The 19,880-nt window shown below is 44.2% G+C and overlaps 1 protein-coding gene and 1 long non-coding RNA gene across 3 annotated transcripts in view; one reads left to right on the forward strand and one right to left on the reverse strand.

Annotated features, from left to right (window-relative positions):
* Nucleotides 1-2,284, reverse strand: part of LOC310658986 — a 12,558-nt gene extending 10,274 nt beyond the window's left edge. Inside the window, exon 1 of the long non-coding RNA XR_014502566.1 lies at nucleotides 2,065-2,284. This is a non-coding gene — a long non-coding RNA (uncharacterized lncRNA). The remainder of the gene's footprint in view (nucleotides 1-2,064) is intronic.
* Nucleotides 1-19,880, forward strand: part of SLC13A4 (solute carrier family 13 member 4) — a 38,415-nt gene that overhangs the window by 2,727 nt on the left and 15,808 nt on the right. For both annotated transcript variants that reach the window (XM_083401492.1, XM_083401491.1), the window contains exons 2-8: nucleotides 7,878-8,006; nucleotides 10,013-10,149; nucleotides 10,853-11,034; nucleotides 11,836-11,890; nucleotides 13,637-13,676; nucleotides 15,778-15,855; nucleotides 18,190-18,380. In XM_083401492.1, coding sequence (XP_083257618.1) covers nucleotides 7,878-8,006; nucleotides 10,013-10,149; nucleotides 10,853-11,034; nucleotides 11,836-11,890; nucleotides 13,637-13,676; nucleotides 15,778-15,855; nucleotides 18,190-18,380 — 812 coding nt within the window. The remainder of the gene's footprint in view (nucleotides 1-7,877; nucleotides 8,007-10,012; nucleotides 10,150-10,852; nucleotides 11,035-11,835; nucleotides 11,891-13,636; nucleotides 13,677-15,777; nucleotides 15,856-18,189; nucleotides 18,381-19,880) is intronic.

Consider the following 19,880-nt stretch of genomic DNA (forward strand, 5'->3'; position numbering starts at 1 on the left):
TTTATCAGGGTTGGAGTGAACAAATGAACAAATTGGCAAATTAGGCAAAGTCGAAGTCAGCTAAAACAAATTTCAACCTCATTAAACAAGTAAACGAAGAGCGAGGCAAAGGAAGATAAATGAGGTTTTTTTCCTTTCCTTTTGCCTCTCTTGAGCTGACAAGAGTTAAGCAATTACAAGCTTACAGACCTGGTGCGATGATGAAGATGGAATGACGGCATGATGAATTTAAAAAATCAAATTAGCCAGCAGGTAGTTACTTAATATAGAACTAAATAAGGGATGGGCAGGTTTGCTTCCAGTCCATTTTACTTTTGTATGCTTTTGCCCACAATTCTGTTCCACTCCTGCATTAATCTGCACTTCATATTTAAATGTGTATTTTCCTCTAAAACTATCTTTTGAAATTGGGAGTGGCAAACCCTTTTCAGCTCAAGGGCCACATTCCCTCCTGGGCAACATTCTGAGGGCCACATGTGAGTGGTAGGCTATCAATGCAGAAAAGTGGTAATAAACCTCTTCTCTGTGGTTTTGCGGATTCATGGAATCGTCTGAAGCTGTGCCAATGAGAGTGGAAGGGCACCAGGTTGGAAAAGGTGGCCTTAGGATTGGGAACCGTAACTCAACTCAGAAATATCATGCTATTAAATGTGCTTGATCGGATTCAATTCAACTTTCTCACTCCCTGCTCACTTTGATTCTTTTGTAAAAGCCTAAAAATTCAATTAAACCATTCCTGGTTTCCCTCCAGTTTTCACCATGCATGTCTCTCTTGCACAGAACAAAACACAAGATGGATGTTTGCATGCTTTGCTCTCTCAGAGCTTCCTACAAGGTCCACTCATATCTCCATCCAGACATGTGAGAGATATTATAATATTTCAAGGACACATTCCAGCCAAACAAACACACTTGAGAAAGTTGCAGGGCAGGGACAGTGTGTTCCTATCTTGTATTTTTTATGTTGTGAACTGTCCCATGCTCTTCGGATAAAGGATGGTACAATATAAATAATATAATATATAGTAAACCCACAACTTATGTGCCTTTAACTCGTGTGCATTCAGCTTTACATGCTTGGCAAAAAAAAAAAAAAAAGATTAAAGGGGAGGAGGCTGGCATCTGGGAAAAATGACTTTGGCAATCCCACCCATTATTGAACCCAATATGTTTTGACAATATGCCATTTTGGCTTTAGGCACAATCCCCAGAATGTAATTCCCAGATAAATTGCAGGGCTTACTGTTATATTATGTGGGTTATGTAGATTTGCAAAAAATGTGTATATTAGGGGAAATTGCTTACCGTATCATTATTTATTAAATTTCATCCAAAGGCCACAGGGCAGTTGACAATATAAAAACACAAAAATACACAACATAGTAACAAACAAAAACAATAAATAAAATGCAGAATGATGCAGAAATGTTGAGAACTGAACTTGGGAGAAATGAGAAACTGAAATGAACAGATGGATGTCTGCCATGGGTTCGTTAGTTGAGAGTCCTGCATTGTAGGAGGTTGGACTAGGGGTTGGGGATTATTTCAACCCAACATCTGGTGACCACGAAAGGATGCCAGATGTTGGGTTATTTCAATCCAACATCTGGCATCCCTTTGTGGTCGCCAGATGTTGGGTTGAAATAAGCGACAGACGAGTAGTGGGTGTCATCTGGGAGGCATCTCCTCGACCATGTGTCGGAGAGTCCCTTTTATTGAATATTACAGCATTGCATCTTCCAACTCTACAGTTCTATGAGATCGGCAGTTTACTCAGGCTGAATGATAAGGCATCGGACCAGCACCCAAGTATGCCATGTGTCCACTGGTTTCCAAAACACCATCTTTAGTAGCGAAACACGGCTGCAGTGCTCCCCTCCCTCTGGAGGATCATAAGCTGCAGTTTAGAATGACTAATCAAACTGATCCTTTTGTGTTCTGCACGAAGAATCGAAGCACAGACAATAATTTAACATTGCGTAACTCAATCAGAAAGAAAACCCTGCGGTCTTTCTCGGTGGATCAAGTGGAATGGAAAGAAATTAGCACAGAGTGCCTACTCACGACAAGCTGGTTTCTAAGCACTTCTTCATTAAATAGCCCAGTTATCCGATAGCCTAGTTACTTGATCATTAAATAGCCCCACGGAGGCCGATTATGGTTTAGCTGAGATTAATAAAATGGCTGTTGTGAATCACTTTTCTTCCTGACGGCTTGCCAGTCAGCCCTTGGCTGTTAGTCATCATGTCTGCATGGCGTCTTGAGATCCAAAAGTAGTGTGGCAGTGGACAGCTGCTGCTGTGAAGAGACAATGGGAGAGGTTTATTGTCCTCGTGCCCTGACTGTGAGCTTCCTGGAGGAACCTGATTAGATGCTGTGGGAATGAGATGGTCATGGGTTTGGTCTTATGTAGGAATGTAGAAAGCTGCCTTATACAGAGTCAAAGCACTGGCACATCTAGCACTGTCTATGTTGATGGACAGCAGCTTCCCCAGGTTTCAGGCAGGAGTCCTTCCCAATTGTTCTTCCCAAATCTGGAGATGCCAGAACCAGGGACCTTCTGCATGCAAGACCACTCTACCATTGAGCATCAGTCCTTCCCTGTAAGAGCGTGCTTTATTGTTGTTGTTGTTGTTGTTGTTGTTGTTGCCTTTAACCATAGCAGTTCTAAAGCTGCTCAAAAAACCAGCCACATTGTGTTGATTAAAACCTGAGAAAATGTAGCTCTTTAAACCACCTGCCTATATTATATGAAGCAGGTGCCAGGCAAATGTCAACTTACATGATCTTAAAACCTTGGCAGTCCGTATAGGTTCTCCACAGACAGGTTTGTGAGGCTGGTGGGAGAGCTTTGCTTTCTTCTTTTCTTACCTATGAAAAGAAGGAAGGAAGACCAGGTTTCTTCCATTCACAATTCTAAGCCCAGTTGAACTAGCCAGATCCCAAACATTATTGAATCACATCTCAAGAAGTAGCTCCACCTGGGATTTCCAGTGATACTATCACTAGACATCTGGCAACCAGTAGAAAAAGTATTGAATCTTTATGCTGGGGTTGCCATATTGATTTCAATTGTTGAGCTTTTTTTACAAAAACACCCCAAAAAAGCAAGATTTTTCAATTGATTGACTTGCCTAAAATCCAGGACAAGCACCACCTTTCAGAAATCCCCCCCCCCCGGACATCAATTTCACCTATGAAATCCCAGACCTATGGCAGCCCTACTTTATGCAGGATAGTTGGGGTCTTCTTATGTTCAGCCACTTTGATCCTTGCTTTGGTTTATTGTTTCATTTTTGACATTCATAAGCTGCTTTGCTAGTAGAATATCCATTGTTTACATACGAAAGATGCATACATTAAGCCTCATTTAAATCTCTTCTAAAAATCCATGTCTGCCAAGTCTTTCCTGAATTAACATTGGCTGAATGAGTCTTTCCCCTCCCCTGATTATCTGTTGCCATTTAATGAGCCCCTTGATCCATTCTCTGTCACATCCAACCTTATCCTCCCTCTTTGGGGTGGGGGGGCAGGGGGGTGCTTCCACAACAGCATGGCAGGAGAATGGATCCTTCACCTTTGCACCCCTCTGCTCTCAAGTTCTAGGCGTTTCCCCACTCAGTTTAGGTTCATTTCCCAGAAAAGAAGGAGGCGAGGGGATGAGATGAGGCAACATTCAAGACTTCAAGGATCACCTCTCCCCACGTGAACCAACCGAGACCTTACAATCATCATATGTGTGTCCTGCCTTGGAAGGTCAGGAGGGTGGCAACATGACAAAAGGCCTTCTCAGTGGTAGCTTCCTGCTTGTGGAATGCTCCCCCTGGGGAGACTCGCCTGGCACCATCATTACATAGCTTGAGGCCATGCATGAAAACGTTTCTTTATTGCCAGGCCTTTGGCTCTTAATTATCTGTGGCCTAGTGGGGGTGGGATGTTTTAATCCTGTCTTTAAACAAAAGGATTGTCTTTTGTATATTTTTCTTTTATGTCAGTTTCAATGTATGTGTTTGGTTATATATTGTAAGTCAATTCTGGCGAAAAAGCAACTGATGAATTTAATTGGTTGTAATAATAATAATAATATTGTCTTGAAAGTTGGGGAATCTCCAAAACGGTCCTAGCTAACATTACCACCTAACTGAGCAATGTGAGAGTTTGCCCAGAAGCACCCAGATTTGCCTCACTATTTGACACACACAGAATTGATGCATTCCCACCTCCTAGAATCTGCACTGTAACTGCAGAGGATTCATTCAGCTCCTTTGCAATCTCCCTGCCCTATTTTAGCACACCCTTCACTCCCTTGTCATCTAGAGGTCCAGATGCCTCCCTGCTTCTGATTCATTGTTGGTCTTCATGCTTTGATTTAGTGCGGTTTGCACAGTGCAAAGGTGGCTTGTGAATATTTTTGAATAAAGCTGTTTACATTCAAAATATCTTTCCGCTTGCCTTAAGGTCAGCTTGCGCTCCTTCGGCCAGATTTTTGTGTTCCTCTTTTGTTTTCCTTTTTCGCTCTTCAAACAGCAAACCTCCATCCCATCGCTCAACTCCATATGACAAATTGCTCTGGAGCTCCTCTCCGATTTCAATTCTTTGCAGTAGAGTCAGAGGGTGCTGTTTGGAAAACAAGCAGAATATTCTGCGGCGTCCACAGCTCTAAGCCATGTGCTTTCCTGAATCACAGCCAGTGTAAATATCCACCCACATAACCAAGTCATCAGTGCTAACAGTGAGTTCAAAAGATCAGAGGAAGAAATGTCTGCAGCAAATAATTTATATTCCCTGCTGTGTGTTTTGGGGATAATCTTCATCAGATGTACATTGATGGCGTATCATCACCATCAGTTGTGGACATGTAGCAGGAGTTCCCACTGAATTTCACTTAAATGGGAAACATGGATAGCTTTAAAAGAGGATTAGACAACTTCATGGAGGATAAAGAATAACGCTGGCTACTAGTCATGGTGGCTATGCCCTGTCTCCATGCTTGGAGGCAGAAATGCCTCTGAATACCAGTTGCTGGAAATCGCAGGAGGGCAAAGGGCAACAGTTTGGCCACTGGGAGAACAGAATGCTGGACTAGATGGGCCAGCACACTCTTCTCAGATACTGTTGAGCTAGGACTTCCATCATTTCCGACTATTGACCATACTGGCAGGGCACTGCTTGCCCATCGCTGACTTGAAGGTTCCTGTTCAGATGAAAAATCCAAGGGAAACAAAGACACTTAAACAGCAAAATGTCTTGAGGGCAGTAGGAAAGAATCCTGTAGATCCTTGATGGTCACTAAGGACTCAGATATACAGCTGCAAATCAAATGTTTTAAGTGTGTTGCAAAGTGCAATATAGAAATGTGACACTAGGTGGCGATGGTTAGCTATGGCAAATACAATATATTATTCAAAACGGTGTGTGTGTTTAAAAAAAAAGCATTGCCACAGCGTGTGTTTTTTATATGTGTGTAGATTCCACCTAAGTTTTGCCCTGAAGCCCAGGGCAAATTTGGAATTTCCTGCTTGGTTGTGAAACTTCTGAGGATTATTAAGACAAAGTGGGGGAAGGATTTCAGTGACACTAGTGACATATCTTGGGGATGCTCTGCACATCCTTAACCTGGTTAGCATTCTGTAAGGATAGAGTCAGGTGCTCTGGAGTGAAATGGCAATTGTTTAAATCAGTCTTCCCCAAATTGGTGCCCTCCAAATATTTTTGGACTCCGAGTTATGGAATGATCTCCTTAGCCTTATTTTGAGTGCAGTCCTATTCATTTGTTCAATTTCCATCCTTCCTATGTTTTTATATATGCTATAAACTCCCCAGAGTGAATGGGGAAACCCAGCCAAATGGGTTTAAATTATTATTATTATTATTATTATTATTATTATTATTATTATTATTATTATTTCCATCAATCTGTGCTCAAGGTGGCCAACAGCTGCAAAATATAAAGCAAAACCACTAGAAAATTACCAAAAACTGGCAGAGGAAAGCATACCTAAAACCAACAAAAACATCCAATACACAGAATAAACAGCAATTTATTTACGATGTCCACAAATGATCAGCTTCAAGCTGGTGGGAAGCTGCCAGTCAGAGCAAACAACAGTGGACTAGATGGACAAATAACCTGAATCAGTAGAAGGCATTCCTGCCAGTTTATTAAACATCCATTGTGTTTGGCCCATTGACTGCATTCTCTTACACTGGATGAAATGGGGCAACCCATGATTTTCACACGCTTTTATTTCATGCGTGCATATCAGAGCTTTGGGTCACAGCAGCTGCCAATTCTGATTGCTTCTGCTTCTACAGGCGCTTGAGAAATGGCCTCTGTTCTTTAATACAGTCAGATCCCCTAACGAAGGAATAATAATGGACCCTGTGCTGGAGAGCTTAACCGTTTGAATCAGAGTTACATAATGGCTAAGTACCAAAACAAAGTTAAGGATGGAAGATTATAGTACCTTTCCAAGAGTGGCTGTGTGTGCATGTCTAAAGCTGCAGCCACTAGAGCAGCCTGGCCTGGTTTTTCATCTACACAAGCGATGAAGCCAGTTTCTTCTGTCTGGACCAGGATAAAGGTGGTGGTGATGTTGGGAGAGATGTGCTCCCCTTAGCAAGTGGATTGCACACCAGAATCTCTCCTTTCTACATCAATGTAGACTGAAGGAGCATCTCTCCCTATATAATCCTGCCAGGGCTTTCAAGTTGGTTTGGGACGTTCTTTCAACAATGCTGGCATAGAAGGAACTGTAACTCAATGGAGGGTCTTCTCAGCAATAGCAGCCAGTTATCAAATACTCTCCCCACTGCACTTAGGTTGTATATTCTTTTTGGCAACCAGATGAAGACTGTTTTCTTCCACCTGGTCTTCTGAGTGGGCAGTTCCGAGCCCAAGAGATACTTGAGTTATATATTGAATAGATGGAGATGTTCAAGTTTATTGGGTTTGACACTGCTGTAACCCACCCTGAAGTCCGAGTGATGAGGGGCAGGATTTAAATCACCTAATCAGTGATGGACAAACTTGCCCTCCAGCTGTTTTGGGACTAGAACTCCTATCATCCCTAGCTAACAGGACCAGTGGTCAGGGATGATGGGAATTGTAGTCCCAAAACAGCTAGAGGGCCAGGTTTGGCCATCACTGACCTAAATAAATAAACAATAAAACCCCTGAGCAATTTGCCTGCAACAGATCTTCAGTCCTTCTTCCATCCACAGCACCATCAGCCCTGAATAATTTGCCTGGTAAGTAACTCCCCTAAACATGCCGAGTAAGTAGATAGGAATGCCTTGTAGGAATAAATTAGAGGATGCTCTCAGTTGGTTGGTCTATTTATTGTCCTTGCATTTGGACCTGTAGTTTCTGTTTCTTTTAAACACTGTATAATTTGGATTGGTGGATTATTCTATCGATTGTTGTGTAAACCAACTTGCAACCATCTACAGTGGTGCCTTGGTAGTCGAACAGCTTGGCTCCCGAACAAATTGGCTTCCAAACGCCGCAAACCTGGATGTGGGTGTTCCAGTTTGCGAACGTTTTTCGGAAGCCAAATGTCCGACGCAGCTTCCACGGCTTCTGATTGAGTGCAGGAAGCTCCTGCAGCTAATCACAAACCGTGCCTTGGTTTTCGAACCGTTTCAGGAGTCGAACGGACTCCCGAAATGGATTAAATTTGAGAACCAAGGTACCATTGTATAGCGAAAAGCATTCTATAAATATTGGAAATTAACCAATCAATAAACCATGTCTAGCTTCCACTGATAGCCTTTTCCTCCATGAAGTTGCCTAAGCCATCACTGTACCTTGTGAGAGAGAATGCCATTGCTTCACTACAGCTCAATTGACTTTCTCCTCCCTTTCTTTCTTTCAGGAAGCCTCGTGTGGCTATGTGCTGATCGTGACGGCAGTGTACTGGGTTTCGGAGGCAGTGCCACTTGGGGCAGCAGCCCTTGTTCCTGCTTTCCTCTATCCACTGTTTGGAGTCATGAAATCCAGCGAGGTCAGACTTTACGTGTCCTTTTCTTATCCATGCTACTGGGGCCTGAGTCACCTGTGCATGCAGGTCCTTCACACAATTGCAGGGCAGACACAAGAAAGATGGAGAAGCTGTGCTCTCTGTTGGGCAGGGATAGAACCAGTGGGCAGAAATGGCAAGGAATCAGATTTTGGCTCAACATTAGGAGCAACCCCCTAATGGTCTGAGTTATCTGGCAGGGCAACAGATTGCCTCAGGAGGAAGAGAGAGAGCTGTCTGCTGCAGGTATTTAAACATTGGCCGGGGGTAGGAATACTGAGGCTGTAGTCTGCATTGCAGATCTTGCACTGAGCACAGGAGCTGGGTTAATTGATCCCTTAATGCTGTGATTCTATTATGTCAGATCATTCCGTGACTTTGTATTTGAAGGTTGGGGCCAACTGCATTACTTTCTCCCTAGTACTGGAGAGCAGCAGGCATGCACATTTCTTTTCAACACATAACACCTGCTTTTACGACTAAGGGATGTGCACTGCAAAATTAATGCTCCTTGACTAATCTGTATTTCTGGACAGAGCAAAGAACACTTCATTCATTATTTACATTGTTTTTATGCTTCCCATTAACAACAAGTTCTCAGAGTAGAGTTTCTTTTAAAAAATATGTGCAAATGCAACATGAAAATAGAGCACCTTAGTTAAAAAGGTTCCTCACAGACACTTTCATGTTCTTTTCTCACTCTTCTTGGCTTGTGTCTGCATCATAAACTTTCTCTCCGACCTCCACCCCAACCCCTGGTTAGCACATGCAACCATTGTTTTAATAAGCGTATTCTTGAATGGAAAGAAAAAAATCCACGTCAACCAGAAGCACAAAAGCCTTTATTATTCCACTTTATCCCTTTCATACTTCTTTGCAGCGTGGCAGATACAAAGACTAATGTTCTTACAAGCACAAGGCTCTGTGCAATAGGCAGCAGGTTTCTCCAGCTTGAATGGGGAGAAAACCTTCGTCATGCTTTCCAGTTTACCATAGTGACTTGGCTCTGATTTTCCAGAACTGCCGTGTGCTGATGCTACTGAGGCTGCATTCCTTCAGAGCACATTTAAAGCACATGGCTTCCCCCCAGAATCTTGGGAACTGTAGTTTGGCAAGGATGCTGGGAATTGGAACTCTGAGAGGGGTAAACGATAGGTCCCAGGATTCTTGCAGCGGGGTGCAATGTACTTTACATATGTGGTGTGTACGCAGCCTCAGTTTTTTTTGGGGGGGGAAGCTGCCAACCCATTGTAAGCATGCTTATTTGGTAGCCAGTTCACACATTGCCAGCAATGGCCTGGGAGCCCCTGGGGGTGGGTGGCTCTGCAGATTTGCTGATTGGATTTATGGATGACTTTCCATAAGTCCTAAAGAAGTTTCCAAGAATGTGATACAGTAATGAAAATGCATATTAAAAAAATATTTGTTGGCACCGAAATGATGACAAAGTCGGCACTGGGTAGACCTTCCCGTAGAGAGAATTCCATAAATCAGGAACTACCAAAGAAAAGGCCTGTTCTCTTCAAGGTCCTTTGAGTGACTCATAGAGAAGGGCTTCAGATGATTATTTCAGGGTTTGGGCAGGTTTATATGGAGAAAGGCAGAATTTTAGATATTGGGGTTGGAAGCCTATTAAGACTCTAAAGGTTATGTTGGAGCCTGTTTCTAGAGGATTTCTTTAAAAAAATAAATCAGAAATTGTTGCAGAAACGTGGAGAGCTGATTTTAAGACTGGGAGAATGAGAAATTGAAAGATACCCAAACCAGGAGATTTCTCCAGCTCTAGACAGAAGTCTAATTCTGCTGTGGTTTATGAATCAGACTGAACAGGGGACATAGGGGACAGGGGGAAAATAAAAATGAATGAAAGTCTAGGCAGGGGAGGGAAAAAGCTTTTTCTAGCTGTTTCTACACCTGCTCCTAGGATGTTTCTCTGCCAGCAGTCAGCTCTCCCTAGAGGTTTATCAACCTTCACCTCGTCTTTTCTGCAGGTAGCTGCTGAATACATCAAGAACACCACCTTGCTCCTCATGGGTGTAATTTGTGTGGCAGCCTCTGTTGAGAAATGGAATCTGCACAAACGGATCGCCTTGCGCATGGTGATGATGGCCGGAGCGAAACCAGGCATGTGAGTGAACCTGCTTTTTCACAGCATGGAGGGAGAGAGGAAGAGTGTCATGGGCCCTCCAGCAGCAGGTGGAGTCACTTCGCCTTTTGCTCCTTCAGGCTGCTGCTCAGCAGGTGAAGCCGACTCCTGGCCCATGACAGAAAGAGGGAGAGGGGAAGGAGAGCAGTTGAAAAAAAAGACACAGCGCTGTCATTAAAGTGTCAAGTGGTGCTTATTAGCCATCAAGAGCACTGCTTCAGGAGCCCAGTGGGCTGACAGAATGCAAGGCACACACTTAATAAATAAGTCACTAGGTTTCCAGATACATCACTAGGACAAGTGTGGAGTCTGCTTCAATAGGATAAAAATATTCTTCCCTTCCTCTTCCTGCCAACTTCTTCTCTCTTTGGTCTGTCATCTCATTGCTTTGTTGATTCTGTTTTAATTTCTGCTCTCAGTTCAGGATGACTGGGGCAACTCAGCCAGTTGGGGAGGGTAATAATGATGATGATGATCATGTTTCTAGCCTATAGGTTTCTAGCCTTTTTCCTCTTTGACACTTCTTTAAGTTGTGCAGGGCAAGTTCAAAAGTGCATGAATTCACTCAGAGCTTCCAGAAATCCCCACCCACCCCCATTTCATTCTAAGCCACATGCATCTAAACTAGGCTTTCCTTCATGAATCTGCAGTTTCCCCCAAAGGGCTTTCCTTTCCCGTTCTCTAGGCTGCTCCTTTGCTTCATGTGCTGCACGACTGTCTTGTCCATGTGGCTTTCCAACACATCCACCACAGCCATGGTGATGCCCATTGTGGAAGCAGTGCTGCAGGAGTTAGTGAATGCCGAAGATGACCGTGAGATGAATGGTACCACTGGCAACACCATCCTGGAAGAACGGGAGACTATAGGTACATGATAGTGACACCCACTTCTGTTCATTTATTTATAAGCATTTACACACCGCTTCATGTTCCAAAAATCTCTAAGCAGTCAGTGTGCGGTCGGTCTAAAAAACAAGCAATATATGATTACAACAGAAACAAAAATGCAACTGAATTCCATGCAGGAAGCTCAGTCCTCTGACTCTCCAGGTAGGGCTGAGGGACAACCTGGACTGAAGCTCTGGACGGCCTCTACCAATCAATGTGGGCGATACTCAGCTAGGTGGACCAATGGTCCGACTCGGTATAAGGCAGCTTCCTGTGTTCCTGTGCAAAACTAATGAAACGGCAGTATAAAAACAGAACAGAAATTCAGAGGACTCGACACTTGTAAAACTGGATCCAAACTGGGAAAGCCTGGGCAAAAAGTCAAGTCTTTATAAGATGTCTGGAGCTGTTCCACATATGGCAGAGGGAAGGTCATTTCACAGTGCAGGGGCAACATCAGGAAATGCTCATTTTGGGGTCACCACTCTGTGATATTCTGTAGGGTGTAGTGCCATGAGTATAATTTCCCTAGATGAACTAAATGATCTTACAGGTCTATATAGGGATAAGCAGTCTTTGAAATAATTTAACACTCTCTTATTCATTTGATTATTATTATTTTTTAGTAACTCATAATTATATTTATCTTACTTATTTAAATGCATTTTTAAGTGGGGAGGGAAGGGTTGAAGGCTAAGTCCAATTCTAGCGTACAAAAATTCTGAAATGCATATAGGAGAAACAGGCGCCACCACTCCACCCCTTTTTCTCCTGCTACAGGTCTTGGCGAAAAGCGCGGGCAAACGTCCCTGGAGCTCTTTTTCATCAACGAGGAGTAAGAATGAAGCCCGTCCAGCTCTAATGGACATTTGAACCCTTTCAGGTCACAATGAGATAAAATATAAAAGCAGGAGCAGCAAATGGCATGATCACAAAGATTTATTTTATTTTAAGGGTTTTTAGATGTTAAGGGAATATATAATGGGATGTATAACATGAAGCAGACACACTCAGGAATGGTTCATGGTGGTGGCGGCTGGAATTTTGTGTGCAAAGTGGCATTTCATTTGTTACATAGGTGACAACCTATGCACCAGGTGAAAACACTCCCCTTTCCCCCAGCCTTTGGCTAATTAAACAATCTATGGCCTTTAAAATTGGGGGGGGGGGCTATTGTTTTTGTTTGTTACTAGCTTATGTATTTTGTGGTTTTTTGTATTGTAAACCATGCTGTGATGCTTGGATGAAGGGTGGTATAGACATTGAATCAACAGCAAAAACTTTTATTATTATTATTATTATTATTATTATTATTATTTCAGGTGGAAATTAAGGCTGTGTACACACTATACTTTGAAAGCACATTCAAAGCACACACCCCAAACAATCATTCTGGGCCCTGTAATTCACCCCTCACAAAGTTACAATTCCCAGCAACCCTTAACAAACCTCAGACTTCTTTGAGGGAGGGAAATGTGCTTCCAGTGTGCTTTAAAGGTATAGTGTGGATGCAGCCAAGTAATTTGCTTTTCTTTCACATCATTTGCTTATTTTAGAGCTTTTGTAGTCTGCCCATTGCCAGAAGGTCCCAGGGTGGTGAATGCATACATATGAATGCCTACAGTCAGTATATACCTTATGTGTTTGTGGTGGCAAACACCAATTGGCTGGGCTGGTGGGATGACTTGGAGGGCTCAGTTTGCTTATAGAATGAAGCAGTTTGCAGTCAAGCTTCTCTGAGCACAGGGACAATTGTCAGTTGGACTAAAACCTCTCACAGGTGATTGCCAAAGATGGGAGGTTGGAATCCTGAGAGATGCACAGAAGCTAAGTACTAGCTCACTGGGGAGTACTAGCTCCCCTTCCCATGGGCCTTATCTTGATTCCAAAAGCCCACTCTCCCATTCTCTTTAAAGATGACTTACCAATCAGCGTACGGAACACTGAAAGCCCAGGAGAAGAATGAAGAAATGAAACCAGTCCTCCATTCTCCCTTTCTCTTGCCCAGGCAAGCTCCTCACTCACCATACTGGTTCTGTGCAGCAGGCTAAGAACCAGAGCTAGGCAAACAGAAGCAAAGCTATGGCACCTCTCGTATTTCAACCTGTGACTTTCCTGTAAAATAAAGAGGTGGTGCCATGGACATATCTCTAACCTACCAATCTACGGAAGTTCATATAAAGCTATGGTCTTCTTCAAAGAACCCTGGGAACTACGGTATAAGGGTTTATTCTGATGTTAGTCTCAGTGGTGGGGAAACGGGTGCAGGGCAACTCCTTCCCGCCATGTCCAGCAACATTGGAAGCCCCACTCCACGTGAAGCAACTGGTTTCCCATTCCAGCATTGTACTTTCTCAGAACTGGACAACACCTGGGTGAACCACAGTGGTGATCTGGCTTGAACCAAGTCTCTACTCTGCCAGGAAACTCCTTTGGGCCAATCATTGTCAGCCTAGCCTTCCTTACTGGGTAGTTGTGAGCATAAATTGGATGGCCCCATCTAGAATGCCATATTTCATTTGCATGGTATGCAATTGTACAGCGGCAAATCAACATTAATTATCCTCTCTTTTTTTTGCAGTGCTACAACTGCTGACTTCAGCTCTCTGATGCATTCCAAGGTATATTTTCGTAGGCTGAATCCACTCTGTAAAATAACAAGTTGATTCTACAGAAAGCAACACAGGATTGCATGGTTTTCTTCCCTTTAATGTGTCTGGAGGAGGACAACATTCTATGCTTAGAGGAATGCTGCACTTCTGTTCTGCTTACAGAGGTCTGATGTGGCTGCATGCACAGCGCAGGCCTGTAGTGTGAATCAGGGGGAGACCAGAGGTCAATGGTAGAACCCACTTGCTTGGCATTCAAAAGCTCCCAGGTGCAGTCGCCATCGTCTCCAGGCAGGGCTGCGAAAGACCCCTGCCCAAAGCCCTGAAAAGTCACTGCCAATCAGCATAGAGAAAAAAATACCAAGCAAGATGGGCCGAGAGGGATGGTGAAGAAGATATTTGTTTGCCTTTTAGGGAGAAATGACTTGATTTGAGAACAAAACTGACATATCTGGCCTCCCGTAAGGATCAGTGACCTGACTTGGTCTAACACAATTTCTTTGGTGCCCTGATATCTTCCCCAGGTTGTGCTACAGTTTTACTTTAGGCTGGAGGGCATCAACTGATTAATGGGGTGCTACTACCATTGTGGAGATAGAATGTGTTGATGGTTTCCAATTCCCAGATTCATATACAAAATTTGATCTCTTAGTTGCTTACTGCTCTTAGCGCTTAACAGATGAATATACAAATTTCCCCCATTGAAATTTATTGTGTTTGAGGTTATGTAAACACTCTCATTAGCAAGCTTGCAGGTACCACAAAGCTTGAGAGAGAAAGCCAGTTACACAATGTTTTTATTGGGCCGGCTAACATTGCATTCACTTGGGAGTAACACCTTTCATATGCCCCCGTCCTTTGGGTCAAGCAGTGTGCATTAATGTGTGGGTAGATTGATTTACCAGTGGTCAGGGAACTGAATCCGATTCCTTCTGAAGCCTCTGATCCTAATGTACAGGGAATGTGTTAACAATCCTTTTAATCCACTAACCAAACCATCCACAAACGGAAGCATTTTTTTCTCATAGGCAGTGATTGCTCTTTGGAGATGGGGGTGGGCAGGGGAACCTCTCTTGTTGTGAGTCACCAGGTGTTTAAGGTTTCAGATGATCAAGTGACTACCTGATAATTACAATACTTAACATTGGGTATAAGCAGTGGTTCTGTGAGGGGGCTGGCAAAAGCCGATTTTCGAAAGAATTGTACTAGCAAACACTTGAAGGTGGCTTAATCCTGTCCCCATTAGCACTCCACTTCTAGATCCCTTGGTGCTTAAAAGTAGAGATGCCTGCTTAGGTTATAATTTAAACCCACATGTAGAATTTTAATACAAAATGCAAACATATCTCCTGAAGCATGGGAAAGGAAGTAATTTTTGAAGAGCAGCCAGTTTCTTTGTACCTTTTCTATTTGGGGCAAAAGTGGAGAAAGGATGTGCTGATGCTGGCTATCTCATGCCCTGTCCACACCAGAGGGAAAAAATTCCCCCCTTCAGTAGCAAAGGGAGAGTCACATGTCTTGCCATCCCATGCATTACATAAAATCATTGCACTCACACAACCCCTCCTCCTCTCATGCACTTTGATTCACTGACTGACTTCCTGGTCAATGTAGCTGCATGGTATGCATCAAGAATAACATTTTATTTGGCCCTAATTGTTTTGGTAAGTGTTGTCTTGACTTGAAAAGACCTACTCTACATCAAAACTTATTTTTTACTGGAGCAGGCAGCAGCTTTGATAGTGTTTCTGTAATTGCACCAGTGGCGAAGCTGCATGCTCTGGCACCGGGGGCGGAGAGCAGGCTGGTGTGTGGCTGGTGTGCGTCCTGGGGGGGCGTGGCATGTGTCCCAGGGGCATGGCACCCGGCGCAGTGTGGGGTGCACAGCACGTGTCCAGGGGGGCAGCCGCGATGGTACCCCCCCTCCCTGATGGTGCGGGGGAGGTGCGCTCCCCCCCCCCTCGTTCCTCTGCCAGTGAATTGCACAGAATATTTCCGATAACATGAAATATCCACACAGGAATTTCAAACTGGCTTCCATCCAACTGGTGTCCTGGAATGGCCCTGAAAGAGTTGTTGTCTAATGAAGGGGGATTTCTCTTCCTATATATAGAACATGAACGGCGTACACATGATTGCCAACACAATTGGAACTGTGAGCTCCAAAACCAACGGGCAGCATCTGCCTCAGGTAAGAACATTCTCCACTATTGAGAGAGACAATGAATAACCCCAGGTTCATTTATCACCATTGCTTGGAAAAAGCAGAACATTTGGTGACAGGCACTGTTTGTGTTTGTGGCCTACTTGCTCTGTTCCTGCCACTGCAGCTAGGCAGTTCGAAAGCTGTCCCCAGGGGTCCAGGATAAGAACATTCAGCTTAGCATGGGAGCTGTCCAGTGTAGAGCCCCAGGGAGCACAGCAAGACAGATGTTGTTTCAGCGATGCTTCGGCTGCGCCTGGGTAGCTTAATTGTATTGTGGCCCTACCTTACCTGACCTATCTTCAGCATAGCTGTCAACTTTTCCCTTTTCTTGCGAAGAATCCTATTCAAAATAAGGGAATTTCCCTTAAAAAAAGGAAAACGTTGGCAGCTATGATCTTCAGAGTCCTGATCCAGAACATGTGCCTTTAGAGCCCTGCTTCCTCCTCATGCATAAGACTCGGGAATGTTTGAGATGCTGCCAGAGAAGCACTGTGCTTCCAGCTCTGTTCTCCAGCTCTTTTCCTTCCCTTGGACCTCTGTACCTCGGGGTGATCCTGCAGGGTACAAAGCAGGGTGATGAAACCAGTGAGGGCAACTTGCTTCTTCCAACCCTATTATTATTTTTTAAAGTGGTTAGTCACTTTATCTTGCCCAAGGCAACCCAAAGTGACTTCTAAACAAGCAAACAGACAACAACCCCCCACACAGGTAAAGGTAAAGGTACCCCTGCCCGTACGGGCCAGTCTTGACAGACTCTAGGGTTGTGCGCCCATCTCACTTAAGAGGCCGAGGGCCAGCACTATCCATAGACACTTCCGGGTCACGTGGCCAGCGTGACAAAGCTGCATCTGGCGAGCCAGCGCAGCACACAGAAACGCTGTTTACCTTCCCGCCAGTAAGCGGTCCCTATTTATCTACTTGCACCTGAGGGTGCTTTCGAACTGCTAGGTTGGCAGGCGCTGGGACCGAACAATGGGAGCGCACCCTGCCGCGGGGATTCGAACCACCGACCTTTCGATCGGCAAGCCCTAGGCGCTGAGGCTTTTACCCACAGCGCCACCCGCGTCCCAACCCCCCACATAAATACATTAAAACCAAAGGGGAATAGAAATACATCAAAAACATCACACCCAGCATCTGATAGTATCCTCAAGCAGGACACCGCCCTGGGTGATGATATTGGAAGGGCTCTTGGTGTCTGCTGACTCCCTTTGACCCTGGCAAGCACTAAGCTCCTTGTCCTAAGTTTCATTCATTTCTAGTCTGATTCCACCAGGAAAGTGGTGCGATATGCCACTACTTTTCATATGCATAATACTCCTACTATTTTTTTATATTAAACAGTCTATCATAAAGTGATATTTCCCTCAGTGTGTAGTGCTGGATCCTGACTTGACAAAGTGCCCTGTTGCAGGGTTCTCCTGTGTTGATAACCCCACCCTTCTTTGACTTACGTTGTGGCCGCAACACTGTTCCTAATTAGTCATCAACACCAGATGATTTTTCTCTCATATACTATAGTGTCACTCTTAAGTGTTGCGGAGAACTAAAATGGCAGCTGAAAGACTTGGTCACCCAGTGTTGATCAGACTAAAATATTTTAAGAGACCCATTTCAATGCCAGCCCCTGCTGAAGTGTTGAGGCTCATGTGGCGCTAGGCTTGGCTCGCGTCCCATTTGAGAGATGAATGTTAGATTGAGAGAATGAGAGAGCAATTTGCCCTAGACCATTCCAGACATGATTAATTTGAGGCGGAAAGTCTGCCAACTATTGCCCTGGACTTCTCACGTGATTTGAGGATTATGAGCTCCTAACAAAACCTGTCTGAACTGAATCTTTCCCGCAAGGCTGCATGTGGCTCAGCAGCCTGATTACTGTTGAGCCTTTATTTCTGTCACTGACGAAGCAGTTTTCAGGGAACTGGAGAAGACACCTGTTCTGAATCTTTCTAGTTCTTAGAGAAAATAAGCTGTCTGCAGAACACAGGCATCCTGGTACACAGAAAGCATATTTATCAACCCATCAATGAAGCTCAGAGAGCCCTTTCCGCTCTTAACTTAGCTTCAGTAGAAACTTCCAGTTAAACCCTTTCACCAATACTCATAGCCATTCCCATTTCAGTGTGAATTAAACCATTTATGCTTAACAATATCTGCCCTGTGATTTTCTGCAGTGCTGGTTGGTGTGGACCGCCCTGCATTTTGCTTTCAATTTAAAAACGAACACCCTGCTTTTCATGGTGTAGGTCTCAAAGCAGTTTACAACACCAAAGAGTCACAACATACAAACATGTGTTAAATGATGTGGTTTCTTTACAGGCTCAGATCCTTGTTCTGCCACCTCAGCCTCAAAGTTTAGACCTAAGCAGTAAGCCTCGGTACCCAACCAAGCACGATCAGATGGTCTGCAAGTGCCTCTCGTTGAGCATCTCCTACGCGGCAACCATTGGGGGACTCACAACCATCATCGGCACCTCCACAAACCTCATCTTCCTGGAGTATTTCAACAAGTGAGTAATGCATGCGCAGTGCACATTTAGCAAGACCAGTGTATAGACCTGGTAACCTGGTGTGGTTACAAGCCATGTGAAGTGAATGGCAGGAGTTGGTAATGCAGGTGAGCTGTGCACAAGCAAGCTGCCAGCTAGCTCTGCTGAGGCTCTTTTTATTAGCACAATATGCAAAACCAGTCAGATACATTTTGGACTGTGACCTTTACACATCTTCCAATCCCGAGATTGTGGGGTGGTACAAAGTTATTTTGGCACCTGTTTTCACCGCCCCATTTTCCCCTTGAACAATGTATAGCGAAGGAGACAAAGGTCACAGACAGGGCATGGCAGACCACTAAGAGAGCAAAGGTTAAATAGAGGGCATGGTGTTCAGACAGCTATGGCTTGTCTGCGGGTGGAAGTGTGCTCCACATCTGGCGGTCATTCCTTCACCATGGAGCTGGTTCCTGGTGACCCTTATAAGAGCCCTGAAAGGAAGCAAAGACAGTCCCAGTATAACAGATGGTAAGTAAAGACTGAGAAATAGTGACTTGTTTCAGGCTCCTCAAAAGAGAGTTCTCACTGAAGTACACATTTGAACCGGCGGACTTTGTCACCGCTTTTTTAACCGTACCCTAGACGGAACAGGCTTCTTTTTTCATTTCTATTTACGCTCTTCTCTAATTCTTTATCACTACAGGCTCTGGAATTGAAGGGGAGGTGGTGGCAGGGAGGGGGGGATCTTTTTGTTTCTGGGACGGCTCCATCTGTTCTAGTGATTTGTTCCCCCTGCAAAGTAATAATCTTCCAAGTGCAACATCATTATGCTTTTTAATGTAGCAAATTATGTTAACAATAGATGGGAAATTAATGAAGCCAAAGGCATGCCTAAACTACTTCAAAAGAAAAACGATCTGATTTTATGAATATTTTCATGCAAATTTACTGTTTAACGATTAGCAAGGGGGGGGGGAGAGGAGTAGGGAATAAAATGCCTGAGAGGGGAAAACAGAATTTAAGGACGGTGCTCTGAATCCCCCCCCCCCCGCCCCCTCAAGATCTCTTATATAGAGTTCTCCACAATGGAACCTATTGTGTTTGCTCAGCCAACCAAAGAGCCAAAACTTGCTATCTCTCAGGTTACCCTGAAGGCCATTTCACAGATTACACACCCAAGGCTGAAACTCGGTGTTATGGCCCATGCTTGGCATGCAAAAGGAGCCAGGTTCAATCCAGGTAGGACTGGGAAAGATTTATGGAGAGTCGGAGTCACCAATACGGAGCGAAATTAACTAATGCTCTGACTTGTCTATTATGGAACTTACGTCAAGGGAGTTCTGCATAGCAACTTCCTTATCCTCCTGATGCTGGCAGATGAAGACTTTTCATAGAATAATAAAATTGTAGAGTTGGAAGGGATCCTGAGGATCGCCTAGTCCAACCCCCTGCAATGCAGCTGTCCCATATGGGGATCAAACCTGCAACCTTGGTGCTATTAGCACCGTGCTCTAACCAACT

The sequence above is a fragment of the Podarcis tiliguerta genome (assembly GCF_965153285.1).
Source record: "Podarcis tiliguerta genome assembly, chromosome: 10".
Taxonomy (NCBI): domain Eukaryota; kingdom Metazoa; phylum Chordata; class Lepidosauria; order Squamata; family Lacertidae; genus Podarcis; species Podarcis tiliguerta.